The 17,236-nt window shown below is 36.8% G+C and overlaps 1 protein-coding gene across 1 annotated transcript in view; it reads right to left on the bottom strand.

Moving 5' to 3' along the window:
* PPP4R4 (protein phosphatase 4 regulatory subunit 4) overlaps window positions 1-17,236 on the bottom strand; it is a 103,887-nt gene that overhangs the window by 52,463 nt on the left and 34,188 nt on the right. The window contains exons 4-5 of the mRNA XM_045901456.3: window positions 2,038-2,185; window positions 1,468-1,541 (exon numbers count right to left, since the gene is read on the bottom strand). Coding sequence (XP_045757412.1) covers window positions 1,468-1,541; window positions 2,038-2,185 — 222 coding nt within the window. The remainder of the gene's footprint in view (window positions 1-1,467; window positions 1,542-2,037; window positions 2,186-17,236) is intronic.

Genomic DNA, 17,236 nt, shown 5'->3' with positions numbered 1-17,236 from the left:
CAACAAAGTAGCCAGAAATGCTGAATACATAATGATAAATACCATATGAAACTCGAAGATGTAAAATAAAATAAACTGTGTATTTAAAATCTTAAAAATCACATAAAATAATACATGGCATTCTAGAGTAAAAACTGCATTCCACTATATAGCACTCTTCAAAAAGTATCAATAACAGACGTGAATATTAAGTTCAATGTTTAAATATGTGTAATCATCTAGATGTTCGGCATTAAGTTTACAAACATCCTCATAACTGAGTAAATCTTCCCATTTTCAACCACGTATTTTGACGTTGAGATAGGACCACAAACTGTATGAGGGCAAAGAAGGACAAAAACACTTCATGAAATATACAGAGGAATTTCATTGACAGGTAACTACTTTTTAAACCATGACATATTTGAAAAGAATATAGGGATGTTGTTCAAAGAATGAAAATCATTTCATTAGAGAATAAATTTCCTTTCTAATTTTCTCATTCTCTCATTTTAATTTACTAAAATTTTTAGAGATGGGTATATTGAACAGTGTTAAAAACTTAAAAGCAGGGGCGCCTGGGTGGCTCAGTCATTAAGAGTCTGCCTTCGGCTCAGGTCATGATCCCAGGGTCCTGGGATCGAGCTCCGCATCGGGCTCCCCGCTCCGCGGGGAGCCTGCTTCTCCCTCTCCCACTCCTCCCACTTGTATTCCTGCTCTCACTATCTCTCTCTCTGTCAAATAAATAAAATCTTAAAAAAAAAAAAAAAACTTAAAAGCAAACAGGAAATTAGTAAAATTACCTGCAACAAACAAAAGATTCGCAACCTTGATAAACAGCACATATAAACAGTGACCAAAGGAAATGATCAGACAATTCCAAAAGAACAGAATTGATATAAATATATGAAAAAAATGTTCAACAGCATAATAATAAAAAAAATTCCAATTAAAATATATTTCCATTTTTTGGCCCATCAAACTAAATTGGAACACTATAGGGGCGCCTGGGTGGCTCAGTCAGTTAAGCGTCTGCCTTTGGCTCAGGTCATGATCCCAGGGGTGTGGGATGGAGCCCTGTGTCGGGCTCCCTACTCAGTGGGGAGCCTGCTTCTCTCTCTCCCTCAAACCCTCTCCCTCTGACCCTCCTTTTACCCTCCCCCTTGCTCATGTTCTCACTCTCTCTCAAATGAATAAAAAAAATCCTTAGAAATAAATAAATAAATAAATGAATGAATGAATGAATGAATGAATGAATGAAATTGGAATGCTAATGCTGAGTAAAGTCCAGGGAAACAGGCATTTCCACATATTGCTAGTAAGAGTCTTAAGAATACGAATGCCCTCTGACCTAATTCCACTTTTTTGGAAGCTACAGTTAAGAAAATTTTCTGAAACTTAAAAAGCTCTACAGAGGTGCTCACTAATGCCTTCTTTTAATAATAGAACGACTTACTTATTAGTATTTACAAAAAAAAAAAGTATTACCTCATGTTTTAGGGTTTCTTTGGGCAATACTTCTATCACAGACAGAAGAGTCTCCAGCCAGGCATTGCTGACACCTGATTAACACAGAAAAAACACACCAAATTAAATGTCTCACAGATTTAGTTTCAACTCAGCCATTAAGTTACAACAATATTTAATGATAAAATGGGATGATTATTTTTATTACTATTTGAAGAAGTTCCTCTATTTTTTTTTTTTTTTTTTTTGCCTTGGCCAACATCTAGAAAACATTTATATCTTTAAAAATAATATGGGGGGGATATCTTTCAGCCAAATTGTGTATTTTTTTGCTGTATGATAATACTATACACATAAATATTGTAAAATTCAAAAATTCTAAGAAGAAAGTATAGATCATAAGATGAATTAATGGGTCTTCAGCTTTCAAGGACACTGAACTCGGAGGGTTTTGTAAGGAAAGAGCCATGGCTGTTTTCAGTCACACTAATGACCAGTTATCCTCGTCACGCTAACAAGATTCCAAAAACATCATGGCCACATCCAAGACACAATAAACAGGTACAGAATGAAGCATGCCAGGCTGCTAACCTGCATCCCGGTGCTCCAGATGTAGCAGAATGACCTGGAGGAAGGAGTGGGCATACGTATGAATTGACACCGATTCTTCCTGCAGAATGGTCAAGAATGACACCGCAGCTGTTAACTGCATTTCCACTCCTGCAACATGCAGGACTTCCTGCGTAATCAGAAAGAGTTTGCTATTACAGAGATGAGAGATCAGAAACTCTAAGTTTTAAAAATCCAAGGTCAGAGAAACCAAACATAGTTATATTCCACAAAATAACTCTGTATGACCTTTAAGGGTATGTACTTCCTCTTATTACATTAAGAAAACTCTATTAATCTGCTCCTTCTTGTTTAACTCATTACACCACAAAAAATTTAAATGTCTTAGGCATTTACAAAATAAGATTCCACTGCTTTTTAAAATGCAAATTATAAATATAGATAAACCTCTAAATAATAGAATAGGGATTTTTGATAGCTCTCAATTTCTAATTTTGCTATTTGTATTGTAGTTTGCCATCAGACCTAGAACAATAATATCAAAGGTCAGACAATCACATGTGTTTTCGTTACTTGTATTTCTGCTTCAAAAAATAAACATTACGCATTTTACTATAAAAAAGGAATACACTTAAGATTGTACAAATGTATTTTCCCCTGGAAACCACTGACGAGTACATAAATTTACCATGCAGTAAACTGTTCTTAAAAGAAGTTTTTTAAATATAAGAATGTTTCTAAAAATTAATTATATTCATAGCCATCTCCATTCACCATTTAAAAAAATTTAACATATATTCAAAGTTAAAAATCTACATGAGATATTAGTTTTCAACACATCAAAAAGTAAAAAAAAAAAAAAAAACTTTCATATAAACCTCATCAAAGATATTACTTCTCTAGAAGAGAAAGTGTGTGTGTGTGTGTGTGTGTGTGTGTGTGAACGTAAAGGTAGCTAAAAGTATTCCTTTGCTTAATCAGTTATGTCAATTACAGGAATTGCCCTTGAATGCCTATTTTATAACTAACATAATAAAGTTGGTAGAACAACGTGGAACTTGTGGCCATAAAACAAAGTTTCATATCTGTGACCTTAAGAAAATTAATCTCGGGGCGCCTGGGTGGCTCAGTTGGTTAAGCGACTGCCTTCGGCTCAGGCATGATCCCAGGGTCCTGGGATCGAGTCCCGCATCGGGCTCCCTCCTCGGGGGGGAAGCCTGCTTCTCCCTCTCCCCCTCCCGCTGCTTGTGTTCCTGCTCTCGCTATCTCTGCCTCTGTCAAATAAATAAATAAAATCTTTAAAAAGAAAATTAATCTCTCTGTATTATTTCCTAATCTATAAAATATGAATTGTAGTACCATCTGCTCAGAGATTTAAATATTTAAGCAGAGTTTTCATGACTTAGCAACTAGTGTAAACTGGGCATTTAAATAATGACCACTAGCTATCCACCGGTCTCCTCTACACGAGGCTAATAGGAATCTTATCTTGTCCACACCTGAACTGATCTCTCCCCAAAAACCTGCTTCTCCTCCAATCTTCACCTTGGTAAACAGTGAATGACAGCCCTGACCTTCTGGTCGCCAATCTAAAAACTCTGAGGCCAGTCCTTAGCTCCTCTCAGTCCCTCACTCACCACGGATAGCCGGCCAATCCTGATCCAAATCTGACCACTTGCCATCTCCACCACTACCACCCTGATCCAAGCCACCATCACCTTCAGCCTGAATTATCCCAGTAACCTGTTAACTAGTCCCTGCTGCCATTACTGCCCCCCTCTACTGTCTAGTCTCTATACAGTAGCCAGAGAGATTCTTATAAAAAATAAGTCGGATCATGGCACTTTTCAGCTCAACACTCTCCAAGGGCTTTCCATCACACTCAAAATAAAAGTCAGTCCATGCAATGACTTCCCACATCTGTTCCCACTTCCCACTTTTCCCAGATTTCCACATGACTGGCTCCCTGATCTCTCCCAAGCCTTTATTCAAGTATCACCTTTCCAAGGAGCTCCTCCCCAAAGACCTGATTTTATAATGAAAGCCACTCCCCCACTCCAGCTCTCACCACCTCCTTTATATTACAGATGTATTATCTCCACCATCCGACATGCTCACATGCTTATGGTCCATCTCCCACCCCTAACCACGAGCTTCAGGACTGCAAGAGTTTCTGGCTGTTGTGCTCATAGCTGCACCCCACCTCCTCGCACACAACAGGCATTCAGTAAGTAACTGCCAGATGACTCTTACCCTTTGACCTAAACCTTCTACTCTTGACGCTCTCTCCCTTCACATACGTTTTCCACATCCCTGTTGTCTTCTCCCCCAGTGCATCTCTGCAAACCAGGATGCACACCAAGTACTCAAACTTCTTGATGCATATGGTAGGACCACGGCCAGTCATCGTTCCGGGACATGACAAGTCATTTTATAGCAGAAGAAGCAGACTCGGAGCTGTCAATGTTCTGCTGAAGGCCAGCAAGCTAGCGATTGGCAACTCTTAAGACTTAACCTTTGTCGCCTGATGCCAAAGCTAAGTACTGAAATTCTTCGTGGATTCTGCACTTCCATTCGTTGTTTATTAAGGCCTGGCTTAAATCAATCCCAAGCCTTCAGGGGGTAGTGCGGGAGATCTGGCAGTGGCTTTGCTGTGGCAAATGTTTAATCAGCATGGTTACTTCCCAGGAAACCTACCACACATTCAGACTTTCATATCACACACACAAATATTATTTTACAAGGTTTTTCAACCAATAGCCAATTACATATCTCAAGAGTTGTTGGCTGAAAGAAAAAGAGAAGGAATGATAGGCGTAAAGCAAAAGCAGCGACTGGTCTCTGAAATCATATGGCACAATCATTTCTCCCTGCTTTATTGTTTCCAAAACAAACATCTGTTCCACACTAACCATTCCGGATTTGGAAAACACTCTTAAAAAATTTGATGTGGCCAGTATACATCGCTTACAGGTCTCAGAACACACAGCCTTTATTTAGAAACAGAAAGTATTTTGCAGGGAAATATTAAACTATATTGTGAGGGCCACAATGTACATTCCGGGTCACGGAGTCTGCGGTTTTAAGTTCCAAGAGATGTAATTCTGTCCCCTCTGAAAGCCATTAGAGTCTCGGGTTTTGTACATATGCAAACTTTATGCAAAAGAAGAACATGAGAAGCTCTCCAACTTCAGATCTTCTTACTGCATTACTTAGTCTTGACTCCCGCAGCAACATTTGCCCCAACTATTTTGCATTTAATTTTCGAAAAATCCTCAAGTCTTATCAGGATTTGGGTTTTTCTCTTGCTGTGCTGACTTCAACATCTGGGACTGTCCGCTGTTAAGAAACCAGCACAGACTAAGAGATTTTATCACTGCTAAAAATCGATTTCTAAACATATTTTTCTGAAATATAATACAATAAGAGTTTGACACTTACCAGTAAGTGTTCTCCTCCACAGAGTCACACCCTCTGGACAAACATAGTGAGATCCATACTCTCTGGGTAAATAAGTGTGCATCCTCATGGACCTTGGGAGACACTGAAAAGGAAATTCCTCTATTGCTTAAGTGCATGCCTTAATGTCGGTTTGCCCCTCTTACATTCTATTGTATGGCTGGCATTCCAACCTGAACTCCTCAAAAATGAAATGAGACATTTGATAAATGAGTACATGGTACATCTCCAAATTTAAAAAACTATTCCCACTCGAGGAAGGAAAATGTCCTAGACACTTCTCTGTTTAAATTCATTCTGTAGTCAGTGTGAGTAGTACAAGAGAGCGTTTTGTAAAACAGCATAATACAGTCCTTGCCTAGAGGGCAACTGCTCTTTCTCCAATAAGCCCACATTGTATACATCAGGAAGATATTTCTCTTTACAATACACGACATAGAGAAACATTAAATAAATCACTGGCGTATTCCAAAAGAACAAATATTTTGGATTCACACATTTGGGAACTAAACTTAACTAAATTAAACTGGTAAATATATTTACCACAAATGGTGCTGGCTAAAGGTAAAGGAGCCCTAACATTACAAAGTATCTTTGTATATTTTTAGACAGAATATCATTGATTGCTTTGAAACTAAATAAATAGGAATCTAAAAATTAAAACATTGAAGACTTGGGACATATGAAATATCTGGGGTTTTGAGGGCCATACTTGTGAGAACTTTTAGTGACTAACAATAATTGTAAACAGCTCTTTTCACTATGAAATGATAATATTTATATGACTGTAAAACTGAGTTAAATATGAATAATTGGAACATGCCAACTCAGATACCTTTAACAATTCACTGTACCTCTTTTTTTCCCCCTATCACTGGCTGCCATGCTCTACACTAAAATAAAGGGTGGGGAAAACTAGCTGAGAACCCTGAAAGTCAGAATCTGAGAGGAAAAATGGGAAAATAAAGTGGAGACAGGAACAGGACTAAGATGGATGTGTTTTACCCTTCTTTAAATCTGTGTTTCAGTGATTAGCAAGGTTCATGAGGAGGTACACATAACAATACCCCAAAGATCTCTTTCCATAAAGGAAATACCAATGCCAAGAGTAACTCTCGCATCACTATTGTAGATGTGTGATCAAGTATCCTTCCATGCAAAATCATGACAACACCAAACAAAGAAATACATTTCACGACAGTGGTTTTGAAACTCAACTTCTAATTGGGCTACTCTGCCAAGTCATTTTTACATATCATAAATTAGAATCATGTACTCTCACAATTTAGGCCTAGAATGTAAATAAAGAGCTATAGAGGGCCCCTGGGTGGCTCAGTTAGTTAAGCGTCTGCCTTCAGCTCGGGTCATGGTCCTGGAGTCCTGGGATTGAGCACCACGTTGGGCTCCCTGCTAGGTGAGGAGTCTGCTTCTCCCACCCTCTGCTCCTCCCCGCTGCTTGGGTGTTCTCTCTCTCTCTCGAATAAATAAATAAAATATTTTTTTAAAGAAGAGCTATATAACACTGCAAAGAAAAGATGTGCTTATCAAAGAAATATCTATTTGCTGGATATAGTGCTGTCAGTAACCATAACAAACAATCCACTGAGGCCATATTTCATTAGTCAAATATATTTTGATTAAAGCATACGCTGTTTTTTTGGAGGGGGGAAGCAGCATTGGAAAGTGGCAAATGTCTATAAGCAAATGGAAATAGGGCTTTCTTTCTTGTCAGTCTATCCTAATCTAGTCCCTTCTAATCTTTCTCTTAGTAGCCCAATGAAGATCTAATTCTGATAATATAATTTTAATTTCATTCACAACTATTTATTAAGCATCACACGAAGTATTCTGGGAAACTGGAGAAAAGTCAAACATTGTGCCCCTACCTTTGAGGGACTCCTCTTGCTTCTATACATTCAAACATTCAACAAATATTGAGTGATATTCAAGGCACTGAGCCAGGTGCTGGAGACTTAGCAATGAGCAGGGCTAGCAGTGTTAAAACTGTGATAAAAGCTAAGGATGAGAAGCACAGATGGTATAAGAACATCTAACAGGTGACCTGATCTCTTCTGAGAGGGGATCAGTGAGAAGTGACAACTGACTTGTAAGAAAAGAAAGAGATAATTAGACAAAAGTTGGGATAAAGAGAGGTAAGGAAGGCAAGTAGAGTAAGAAAGCAAGTGCTCCTGGCACTGAGAAGTAAGAAGGAGCATGGCAGATTCTGAAACTGAAAGATCAGTGTGCCTAGAGCACAGAGTGAGAGGAGGGGCTGAGGCTGATAAAGCAGAAAGAGTCCCAATTATGTAGGGCCTTGGATGCATTCAGCAAGAGAATACTCAAATTATAGTCTTAAATGCTTTGAAATAGCATGCTGACTCTTAAGATGAAAATGAGTCAGAAAGTAGTACGGTAGGGTGGAATGGGAGGGAGATGGTGGGCAGGGATCACTTGCAAAGCTATCACCCTCATCCGAGCAAACCCTCATAGTAGCTTGGACGAGGGCAGAGCTGGTGTGGCTGGAGAGAGGTGGGTGGATTCGACAGAATACTGAAGACATAACATAAACAGGACTGCTTAAGCGAATAGTAAAAGAAGAAATGGTATCAAGGATGACTCCCAAAATTCTGCCTTGAAAACCAGGGGGATAACAGTATTACACATTAGGACAGGGGACACGGGAGGAACCCCAGGTGGTGAGGGGAAATGGCAGAAACTGAGGTCTGGACTTGTTAACTCTGAGAGCCCTTTGAGGCATCCAAGTAGAGATTACAGACAGAAAATTAGCATATACAGGGGAGCCTGGGTGACTCAGTCGTTAAGCATCTGCCTTCGGCTCAGGTCATGATCCCAGGGTCCTGGGATCAAGCCCCGCATTGGGCTCCCTGCTCCACGGGAAGCCTGCTTCTCCCTCTCCCACTTCCTCTGCTTGTGTTCCCTCTCTCGCTGTCTCTTTCTCTGTCAAATAAATAAATAAAATCTTTAAAAAAAAAAAGAAAGAAAATTAACATATACAGATCTGTTGCTCTGAAAGGTTGCTGTAAATAAGAGAATTTATATAGAATAGATGCAACTTATATAGATGATATATAAAGACTTGGGTGTAGATGAGATTGCCTACACAGAAAACAGAAAGTGGATCTGCTACTGTTAACATAATTTCACCCCAACAAAATAAGGGGATTGAAGAACTCAAAGTTTAAAAAAAGAGATCCCACACAAATGTTTTGGCAGAATATTTAAAGTGCAAGATTATTCTTAACACATCCCTAGAAAACAATCGTTTTGTGTGGGGGTAAGGGTGATGGCAGGCCGTGGTGGAAGGGTATATGCAGGTATACGAACAGAAACATTTTGGGTTAATATCATTCCAAGATTAAACCAAGAAGAATAAAATAAAAGGAAAGGGAACTTCGTAATGACAGACTAGATCATTTTAATCAGCTCTCCTGATGACAATAATTAACGAAAAACAACAAAATACAAAATTCATCTGCATAAAGGCATATGGAAACTAACAAGGCTACCCATCGAAAACTAAAAAATTACCCATACTAGATTACCTATCACTGGAATAATTACCCATCCAAGATCTAAGACAAAATGGCATTCCAGAAAGGTAAGCATGTAATTTGGGGCCTGTTTTTCCTCTGGGGTCACTTGCTAATTCTAGAAAGGGCTCCTGAGAGGCTAAGAGCTTAAGTGACTTTTTTGAGTCTTGTGGAGGCCACAGTGGGATAGGCCCTCTGGGATAGGATAAAGATGATCCTAAAGCAGACTGGCATTTGCAGGATGAGCAGCTCAGCTTCAAACCATCCAATGCCTGACACTGGATTAACTGAGACTTTATTGTTAGTGCAGGTAAGTAGCTCCCAGAAGAAAACATATTCCTTTCTAGAGGAAGATGTCACCCTAGAGCTCAACCTATTTCTACAAGCAATTTATCAAATACAAGATCAAACACACAATCAATAATATGCAGACACATGAAGAGATAAGATAGTATGAATGGGAACCAGCAGAAGCAGAAAACAGAAATGCACTAAAAAGCGCTCTGGGTACTAGTGTTATCTGACACACATGTGGTTCAAGGGGACGTGGCAGATTTCTAAAAGAGCTGATTAGAAATTCTAGACCAGAAAAGAATAATAATCAAAATCAGACTAGACATAAATGAACTGGTGAACTGAACTATGGGTCAGGTTAAATCACTCAAAGTCACAAAAAGAATGGAAAAGAAGGTAAAAGACATAGAAGATACCAAGAAAAGGTCTAATATATGCGAAATTCAAGTCATAGAAGAGCAGAGAGAGGATTAGGCAGAAGCATATTAGAAAAATACCTGAAAAGATAACGGTCAGGGTTTTTTAATGCAAATATTCTAACAAATATTCAAATACATTTGCATGTATCTAATGACTAATGAGACTGAGCACCTTTTCTTACGTATACTGGCCATCCATAAATCTTCTTTGGTGAAGTATCTGTTCAAATTTTTTGCCCATATTTTAAAATTCAGGGTTTTCCCCCTTATTCTTGAGTTTGGAGAGTTGTTTGTGTATTCCGAACACATATCCTTTATCAGATATGTGATCCCTGAGTATTTTCTCCCATTCTAGGTCTTCTCTTTTCATTCTCTTAACAATGTCTTCTGAAGAGCTGAAGTTTAAAATTTTCATGAGGTCAAATGTATCAATTTTTTCTTCTATGGATCATGTTTTTAGTGTCATATGTAAGAAACCTCTGACTGACCCAAGGTCACAAAGATTTTGTTTTCTTCTAGAAGTTTTTACAATTTTAGTGTTTAACAGTTAGGTTTACAATCTATTTTGAGTTAAATTTTTGTACATGGTGTGAGGTATGGACTTTTCCCCCAATTAACCCAGTGCCATTTGTTAAAAAGATTATACTCTACACTGAACTGTCTTTGCTCCTGTACCGAAATCCACTGGCAATGTATATGTGGGATTTATTTTTCCTCTGTATGTGTCCCACTGGTTTATCTTTATATATATAATTATCAGATAGTCTTAACTGCTGTCAGTATATATTATGTCTCAAAATCAGTCAGCAAAAGTCCTCCAGCTTTGCTTCTTTTTTTCCAAGTTGTTTTGGCTATTTCTGGTCTTGTGTGTTTTCATATGAATCTTAGAATTAGCTTGTCATTTCCTACCAAAAACAAATAAATAAAAACAAAAACCTAACCTACTGGAATTTTTATTATTTTACATTAAATATGTAGATTGATGTGGGAAGAACTGACATCTTAACAATATGGAGTCTTCTGATCCATGAACATGGGGTTTCCATTCACTTACTTCATACATTATTTCTCTCAGCAATGTTCCACAGTCTTCAGTATACAGGTTTTACCTATCATTTATCAGATTGATCCCCAGGTATTACGTACTTTAATGCTACTGTCATAGTTTAAGAAAAAACTTCAATGTGCAGTTGTTTGTTGCTAGTGTAGAAATACAATTGATTTGTATATTGATCTTGTATCCTCCAACCTTTCTATACTCATTTAGTAGTTCTAGTATTTTTCTTTTGTAGATTCCATCATAGATAATAATGTTACTTAAAAAAAAGATCATAATTACTTCTTCCTCTGCAATGTGAGTGCCTTTTATTAATTGTTGCCATACTACATTGGCTAAAATGTCCAGTATAATGTTGAACAAGGTGGTAAGAGTGGACACTCTTGGCTTATTCCTGATCTTAGGGGAAAGCATTCAGTCCTTCACCTTTAAGTATAATGTTACACCTATACATTTTTCAGAGGAAGCCCCTCTCTATCCCTAGTTTGTTGATTTTGTTTTGTTTTTCAGGAATGACTGTTAGATTTTTGTCAAATGCTTTTCCTAAATCTACTGAGATAACTGAATGGTGATGTATTTTTTTCTTTTTCCTTTTTTTAGTTTGTTGATAGGATAACTCACATCAATTCGTTTTTGAATTTTCAACCAACTCTAAATTCCTGAGATAAACTCCAACTGGTCATGATGTATTATCCGTTTTTTATGTTGCTGAATTTGATTTGCTGTTTTTTTCAGATGTTTGCATGTAAGCTCATGAGGGATATGTATCTATAGTTTCTTGGTTTTATAAAGTCTATGTCTCATTTGGGTATCAGGGTAATGTCGACCTCATAGGATGACTTATTCTTACTTCCTTTATTTTCTGAAGAATTTGTGTAGAATTGTTACTTCATTTACACTTATCCAAATTTTTACCATTTCTGGTGCTCTTTATTTCATCATGTAAATTCAATGTCCATCTCTTATCACATTACTTCTGCCTAAAAAAAACCTCCCTTAGCATTTCTTATAGAATAAGTGTGGTACAAAGAATCCTTTCAATTTATGTTTGTCTAAAGAAAATAGAATTTTGCTTTCATCCTTGAAAGATATTTCCACTGGGTGCAGATTTCTTGTTGCCATTTTTTTTTTCTTGCTTTTAGTACTTCTAACATTCCACTGTCCTCTAATCTGCATTATTTCTGACCAGAAGTCTGCTTTACTGTCATGTTTGTTCCTCTGTTTGTAATGTTTCTTTCATCTCTGGCTGCTCCCAAGATTGTCTCTCTTTTTTTTTTTATAGTCAGCAGTTTGATCATGATATACCTAGGTGTGTGTGTGTGTGTGTGTGTGTGTGTGTGTGTGTGTCTGTGTGTCTGTGTTTATCCAGCTTCAGATCCTCTGGGCTTTTGGATCTTTGGGTTGTTGTTCATTAACTTCAGAAAAGTCTTGGCCATTATTTCTTCAAATAGTTCTTCCTTGTTCTCTCTTTTCTAATTCTGAGACTCCAATTGCACATATATTAGATCACTTGACATTGTCTGAAAGCCATTTGATGCTCTCTCCTATTTTTTCCCTCTGTTCTACCTTTGTGTTTCAGTCTGGATAATTTCTACCTTCAAGTTCACTGATTCTTTCCCCATCTGTGTCCAAACTGCTGATAAGCCCATTGAAGGACTGCTTCATCTCTGATATCACCCTTTTTATTTCTAGCATTTTCAGTTGATCATTTTATAGCTTCCATCTCTCTGCTGAAATTTCCTATATGTCCATGCAGAACAGTCTGAGGAAATGGGCCGTGTTATGTTCCCATCCCCAAGCAGCAGTAAACCTGCATCAGCAAGGGAGAGTCTCTCCAGTCTCCTGTCCTGCAAGGCAAGGAGGCCTGTGGAAAGGAGCTTGCTAGCAGGTGCAAAGTTCCTTGTGTCTGGAGCTCCAAGTTATTCTAAACTGATAAGCTAGCCCACAATCAACCTTTAAAAACTTGTCACAATTTTGGCTGATTGTTTTCTAACAACCTTCTGTGGTGGCCACTTCTTCTTCCTATACTCTGTCAAAAGTCAGTGTTCCTGTGTCCCATCTTTCCTCAGAGGGGCCGTTGCTTTTCTGAATTCAGCTTTCTATGGATTCTGTGACTAAGCTATTGTTATTAGGACAAGGGTAATGTTTCCTTGCTCCTTTCCACGCCCTAAATAGAAGTGGAACTGACTGCTTTGTTTTTGAGCCCTGAATAAGCCTTCCTCGCTTATAATCTTTACTAAACATTTAAAAGAATGCTTGCTGTACTTTATCTAGAGCTTCTAGATGTTCTAATTTGAGAAATTTCTAGGATATTAGTTCACCACTGCCAAAAGTTAGTTAATCCATAAAGTTTTAATCAAACATTACAGATATGTATGACAGTATAGTATATAAATATTTTCTAGGTTTTACACTTTTGCAACGATTGTAAATAAAAATATCTATAAATGATCCTAAATATCACTCAAATACCTTAAATCAGAAACAATATTCAAGTATTAACAGTGGTCCCACTATCACAGAAATAAAGTATTTCCTAACTAAGAATTTCAAAAGTTCTAGTTCATTTTTTATGGTAAGCAAGGTAAAAATAACAAATGAATGACTAAGAAACTCATGTGAGAACACTGGTCTCCAAGAGAATTTATTGAAAGGCAGTATTTTTAGGTTTATTAGGAATATTAGCTACTGTAACATTTTATATATGTCCAGAAAAACTGTATACTCAGTAAATGTTTCCATTGAATTTAATTACTGTAAAATAATCAATGATGTTAATCCATTTTATCCTTAAGCGCAAACAGATAAAAAGACACAACATAAACATTATTTTCAAAATGTGTATGGGTCAATGTACTTTTATTTTTGAACTATAAACTGCAGCAGAACGAGTAATTTGTATCATCTGTTCATGTTCCCTAATTCCTTTGCTTAATCCTGCCTCTCTCTTTCTTTTTAAGTGAACTAGACAAAATGTTATATAATTTTATGTTTCTTAGCCTATAAAACCTCCTCATAAAGTCAATTCTAACCCTGATGGTTGCTTTCCATTAGCTTACATTATAGGCATTACGTCATTTTCTTCCTTTACATTACAGTGTCCCTAAATGTTTAGTCTGTCAACAGACTACTATACTGTGCACTTTTTAGGACCTGTAGGGTGTCTGGAACACCATGTTCTGTTTATTATGTATAAATGTGTTGCTTTCACAAAATCCATTTGCTTTTCTCAGGATGTAACTTTTAATTTAACTCAGAAAACATCACCTACAGTGAGGAAGACAAGTACTTTTACTTTTGAGCTGCAAATCAAAGAAAAAAGCAATTTGTATCTTCTGTTTATGCTCTTTAATTCTTTTAGTTAAGACGGTTTCTCTTTTTCTTGGTGAACTGTACAAATAAGTTACGTAATTTCATGCTTCCTAGAAAGCTCCCAACAAAATATTCATAGTCAAACACTGAATTTTTTAAGTCTGGATCTTCTCAACTGTGAAATGAGAATAAATACATCATGTAGAGCTGTGATGAGATGTTTAAAAGGGTGTGTCTAAAGCACTAGGCACAGTACCTAGCCCACGGAAAATGTTATGTTATTATTGGTTATCCACACATCTGTGCTACTTGAAATAAGACTTTAAAAGTAAGTAAAGCTAAGTTTTTTATTCACATATATCTATATTTATTTACACAGTAAAGGTTTTCTTTAAACAGCTGAAAATGAAATCTTTTTTAAAAAAAATCAACCTATATTCAGTAGATGTAAAATACTCTAATAAATAATTACATTGGCAGAAACTTCTATTTTTTCTATTATTTCCATTAATGAAAATAATGCCATATAAAATTAATAAAACAAATGAATCTTTTCAGAATCAGATTGGTAGACCACATCTGCTAATCTCAAATGACTAAATTTCATATTGATTATGTCTCTTTTATTCTTTCCTTATTATGCATCTTTCTCCACTCCCCCAAAAAAGGTCTCTCTAGGACCATAAATCAGCATCATATCACTCTACTGATATCCCATTTTTACTTCTCATCCAAGAATGCCATCAGTGGATCAGGCCAATATGTCATTTGTCTTTCAGGCAGACGCTTACTGTCTTAGAATATTATGTTCAATCGATGCTCATTTTTAAATCATTGTTTATTATTTTGTGGAAAAGAATTCAAACTTAATCAATAAAGACCACAGGAAAAAATGTTATTTCTTTTTCAAAGGATACCCTATGATTAAGTCGTTGAACATGAATACATTATAACAACGATATTTAAAAGTGTCTCCAATCCAGGAAACTTAAGTTGGAGGTCAAAATATTTCCTTCCTGGAGTCTTATTTAAACTTAACCTTGAGATGAGTGACCTGATAGCATTATCATTCACTGTACACTTTGGATAAAATTTACAAAGTGAATTGCAGAAATACTATGGATTAGCTCAATTCTAATCCTGACTTGGTTTCTGCCATTTTTAATCTTAAATTCCTTCATCTCTAAGACAGTGAAAATAGCAACCCATTTTAAAAACCATTGTTCAGTTAATATATTATTGTAAGGATGAAATGCAAATGAGATACAACAACAAAATAAATAAAAATAACACTGGTGAAATTTTATACTACACAAGGCCAGAAAGAACTTCCTCATCATTGTGTCTAATGCTCTTTCAGGTGAAGATAAGCTAAAGGGTGAGCTCTAAAAGCTGCTTATCCTACTCTTGTGAATGTGCTAACAATCTCAGTAATGAGTTTCTTACAGAATATTTATTGTTCATATCTTTAAATTCTCTAAAAGTAAATCATTCACAGAAGATTAGTAAGTACGCAAACTACTGTTCCCCGTGGATTTAATAAACAACCAACTAAGACACTCAAAACCAGCAGAACCATACAGATGCTCAAGCCAGAAATCTGCAAGGCATCTCTCACTTCCCACATCTAATTCATAGGAAGTTCTGTTCATTTCGCCTCAGTAACTGTATCTCTAATATAGCCACTATGCCCCTCTGTCCCAGGTAGCTGGCCTAATCCAAGCCACCTTCACATATCACAAGGACCAGTGCTGTACCTTCCTAATTCTTCCACTCCAAGCCACTCGCCACACAATTACCAAAATGATCGTCATAAAATGTAAATGGGATAAGCCACCACTCTGCTCAACAGCTTTCCACTGTCCTAAGAAAGAACACCTCTTGCATGCTCTGTCACTGACCATCTCTCTAACTTCTTTTCAAGTCACACCCCACTCCTGCCCACTGCATTCCAACCACACATGCCTCCTCCAGTTCCAACCAGCTCTTTGATCTTAGGGCTATCTGCTACTTCCTCTGCCTGGACCACTCATTCCTGACTCCTCAAATGGCTGCTTCCTCCTACGCCTTTGGTTTTTAGTTCCTCCAAGAGGTTTTCCTTGACCTCCCAATGCACAGCAGGTAAGCCTGTCCCTTTATCCTGTTCTTCAAGGCACTTACTTGTTTCATGTCTGTTTCCCCCACTCTCGCCTGGACCCTCTGAGGGCAAGTTCTCTGTTTTGTTCACCTCTGATCTTCTCACTGCTTATAACAGTGCCTGGCTCAGTCATTATTCATGCAGGAATGAGAATGTCATTATTACTATATGCTCACTTGGGGATACAAGATTGCTTTTTTTTATATAAAATCAACTAAGGAATTGTGGCCATGGCAAAAGAGAATAAAGTGGCTATGTGTGATTTTTGTCACAGTTTTATCACTTGAATGTAACCATTCACAGAAGCAAGGCAGAACTGAAGAAGGTGCTAACTATGAGTACCAATAAATCTTCACGATATCTGAATATGGTGATTTAAAAATGATTTGCACATAACATAGGTTTTATAATTTGAAATGGAGTTGCTTAAATGTTTAGCTGCCCACATTATATATTAAACTCTCTATAAAAGTCGCTATTATTACCCCTATAAAGTCTTTCCAATATACTTAATTCTTCACTATTTTTACACAAAATCAGAATCACACAATTAAATACTCTCCTAGAATTGTTCTTTAACTGTTTTCCATAGTCTTTAGGCCATCCTGCATAGAATTTAATCTAGGACTGTCTTCTACCCTTTTGGTATCTTTTTTAGGACAAGACAGAATAAATGAGTCCTAAATAAATGGGTGTTTGTTGATAAAAGAAATGAATGAAATCTTTCAGCACTAAATAAAGGCTTCCTTAGTACATATTCATTAGTATACATTTTCTTTATATTCATTTATTCAGTTAACCGTCTATATTATGGATTAACTTTAATTACCTTAAAAGCTTATTAAAATCTTATCTTCTATAACTCAGTTATATAATTTTAGCAAATACATTTGATGCTTTGTATAAATATGTTGTATATATGAGTGTATAATATTCTTTACACATTCCCATGAAATTAAGATTTTTCAGGAGTTATTACTTGACTTTATTA

The sequence above is a fragment of the Mirounga angustirostris genome, unplaced genomic scaffold, assembly GCF_029215605.1.
Source record: "Mirounga angustirostris isolate CCGP_5_RB_7025 unplaced genomic scaffold, mMirAng1.0.hap1 SCAF_9, whole genome shotgun sequence".
Taxonomy (NCBI): Eukaryota; Metazoa; Chordata; class Mammalia; order Carnivora; family Phocidae; genus Mirounga; species Mirounga angustirostris.
The sequence above is the reverse complement of the archived record's forward strand: the minus strand, read 5'-3'. Positions and strand labels throughout refer to the sequence as shown.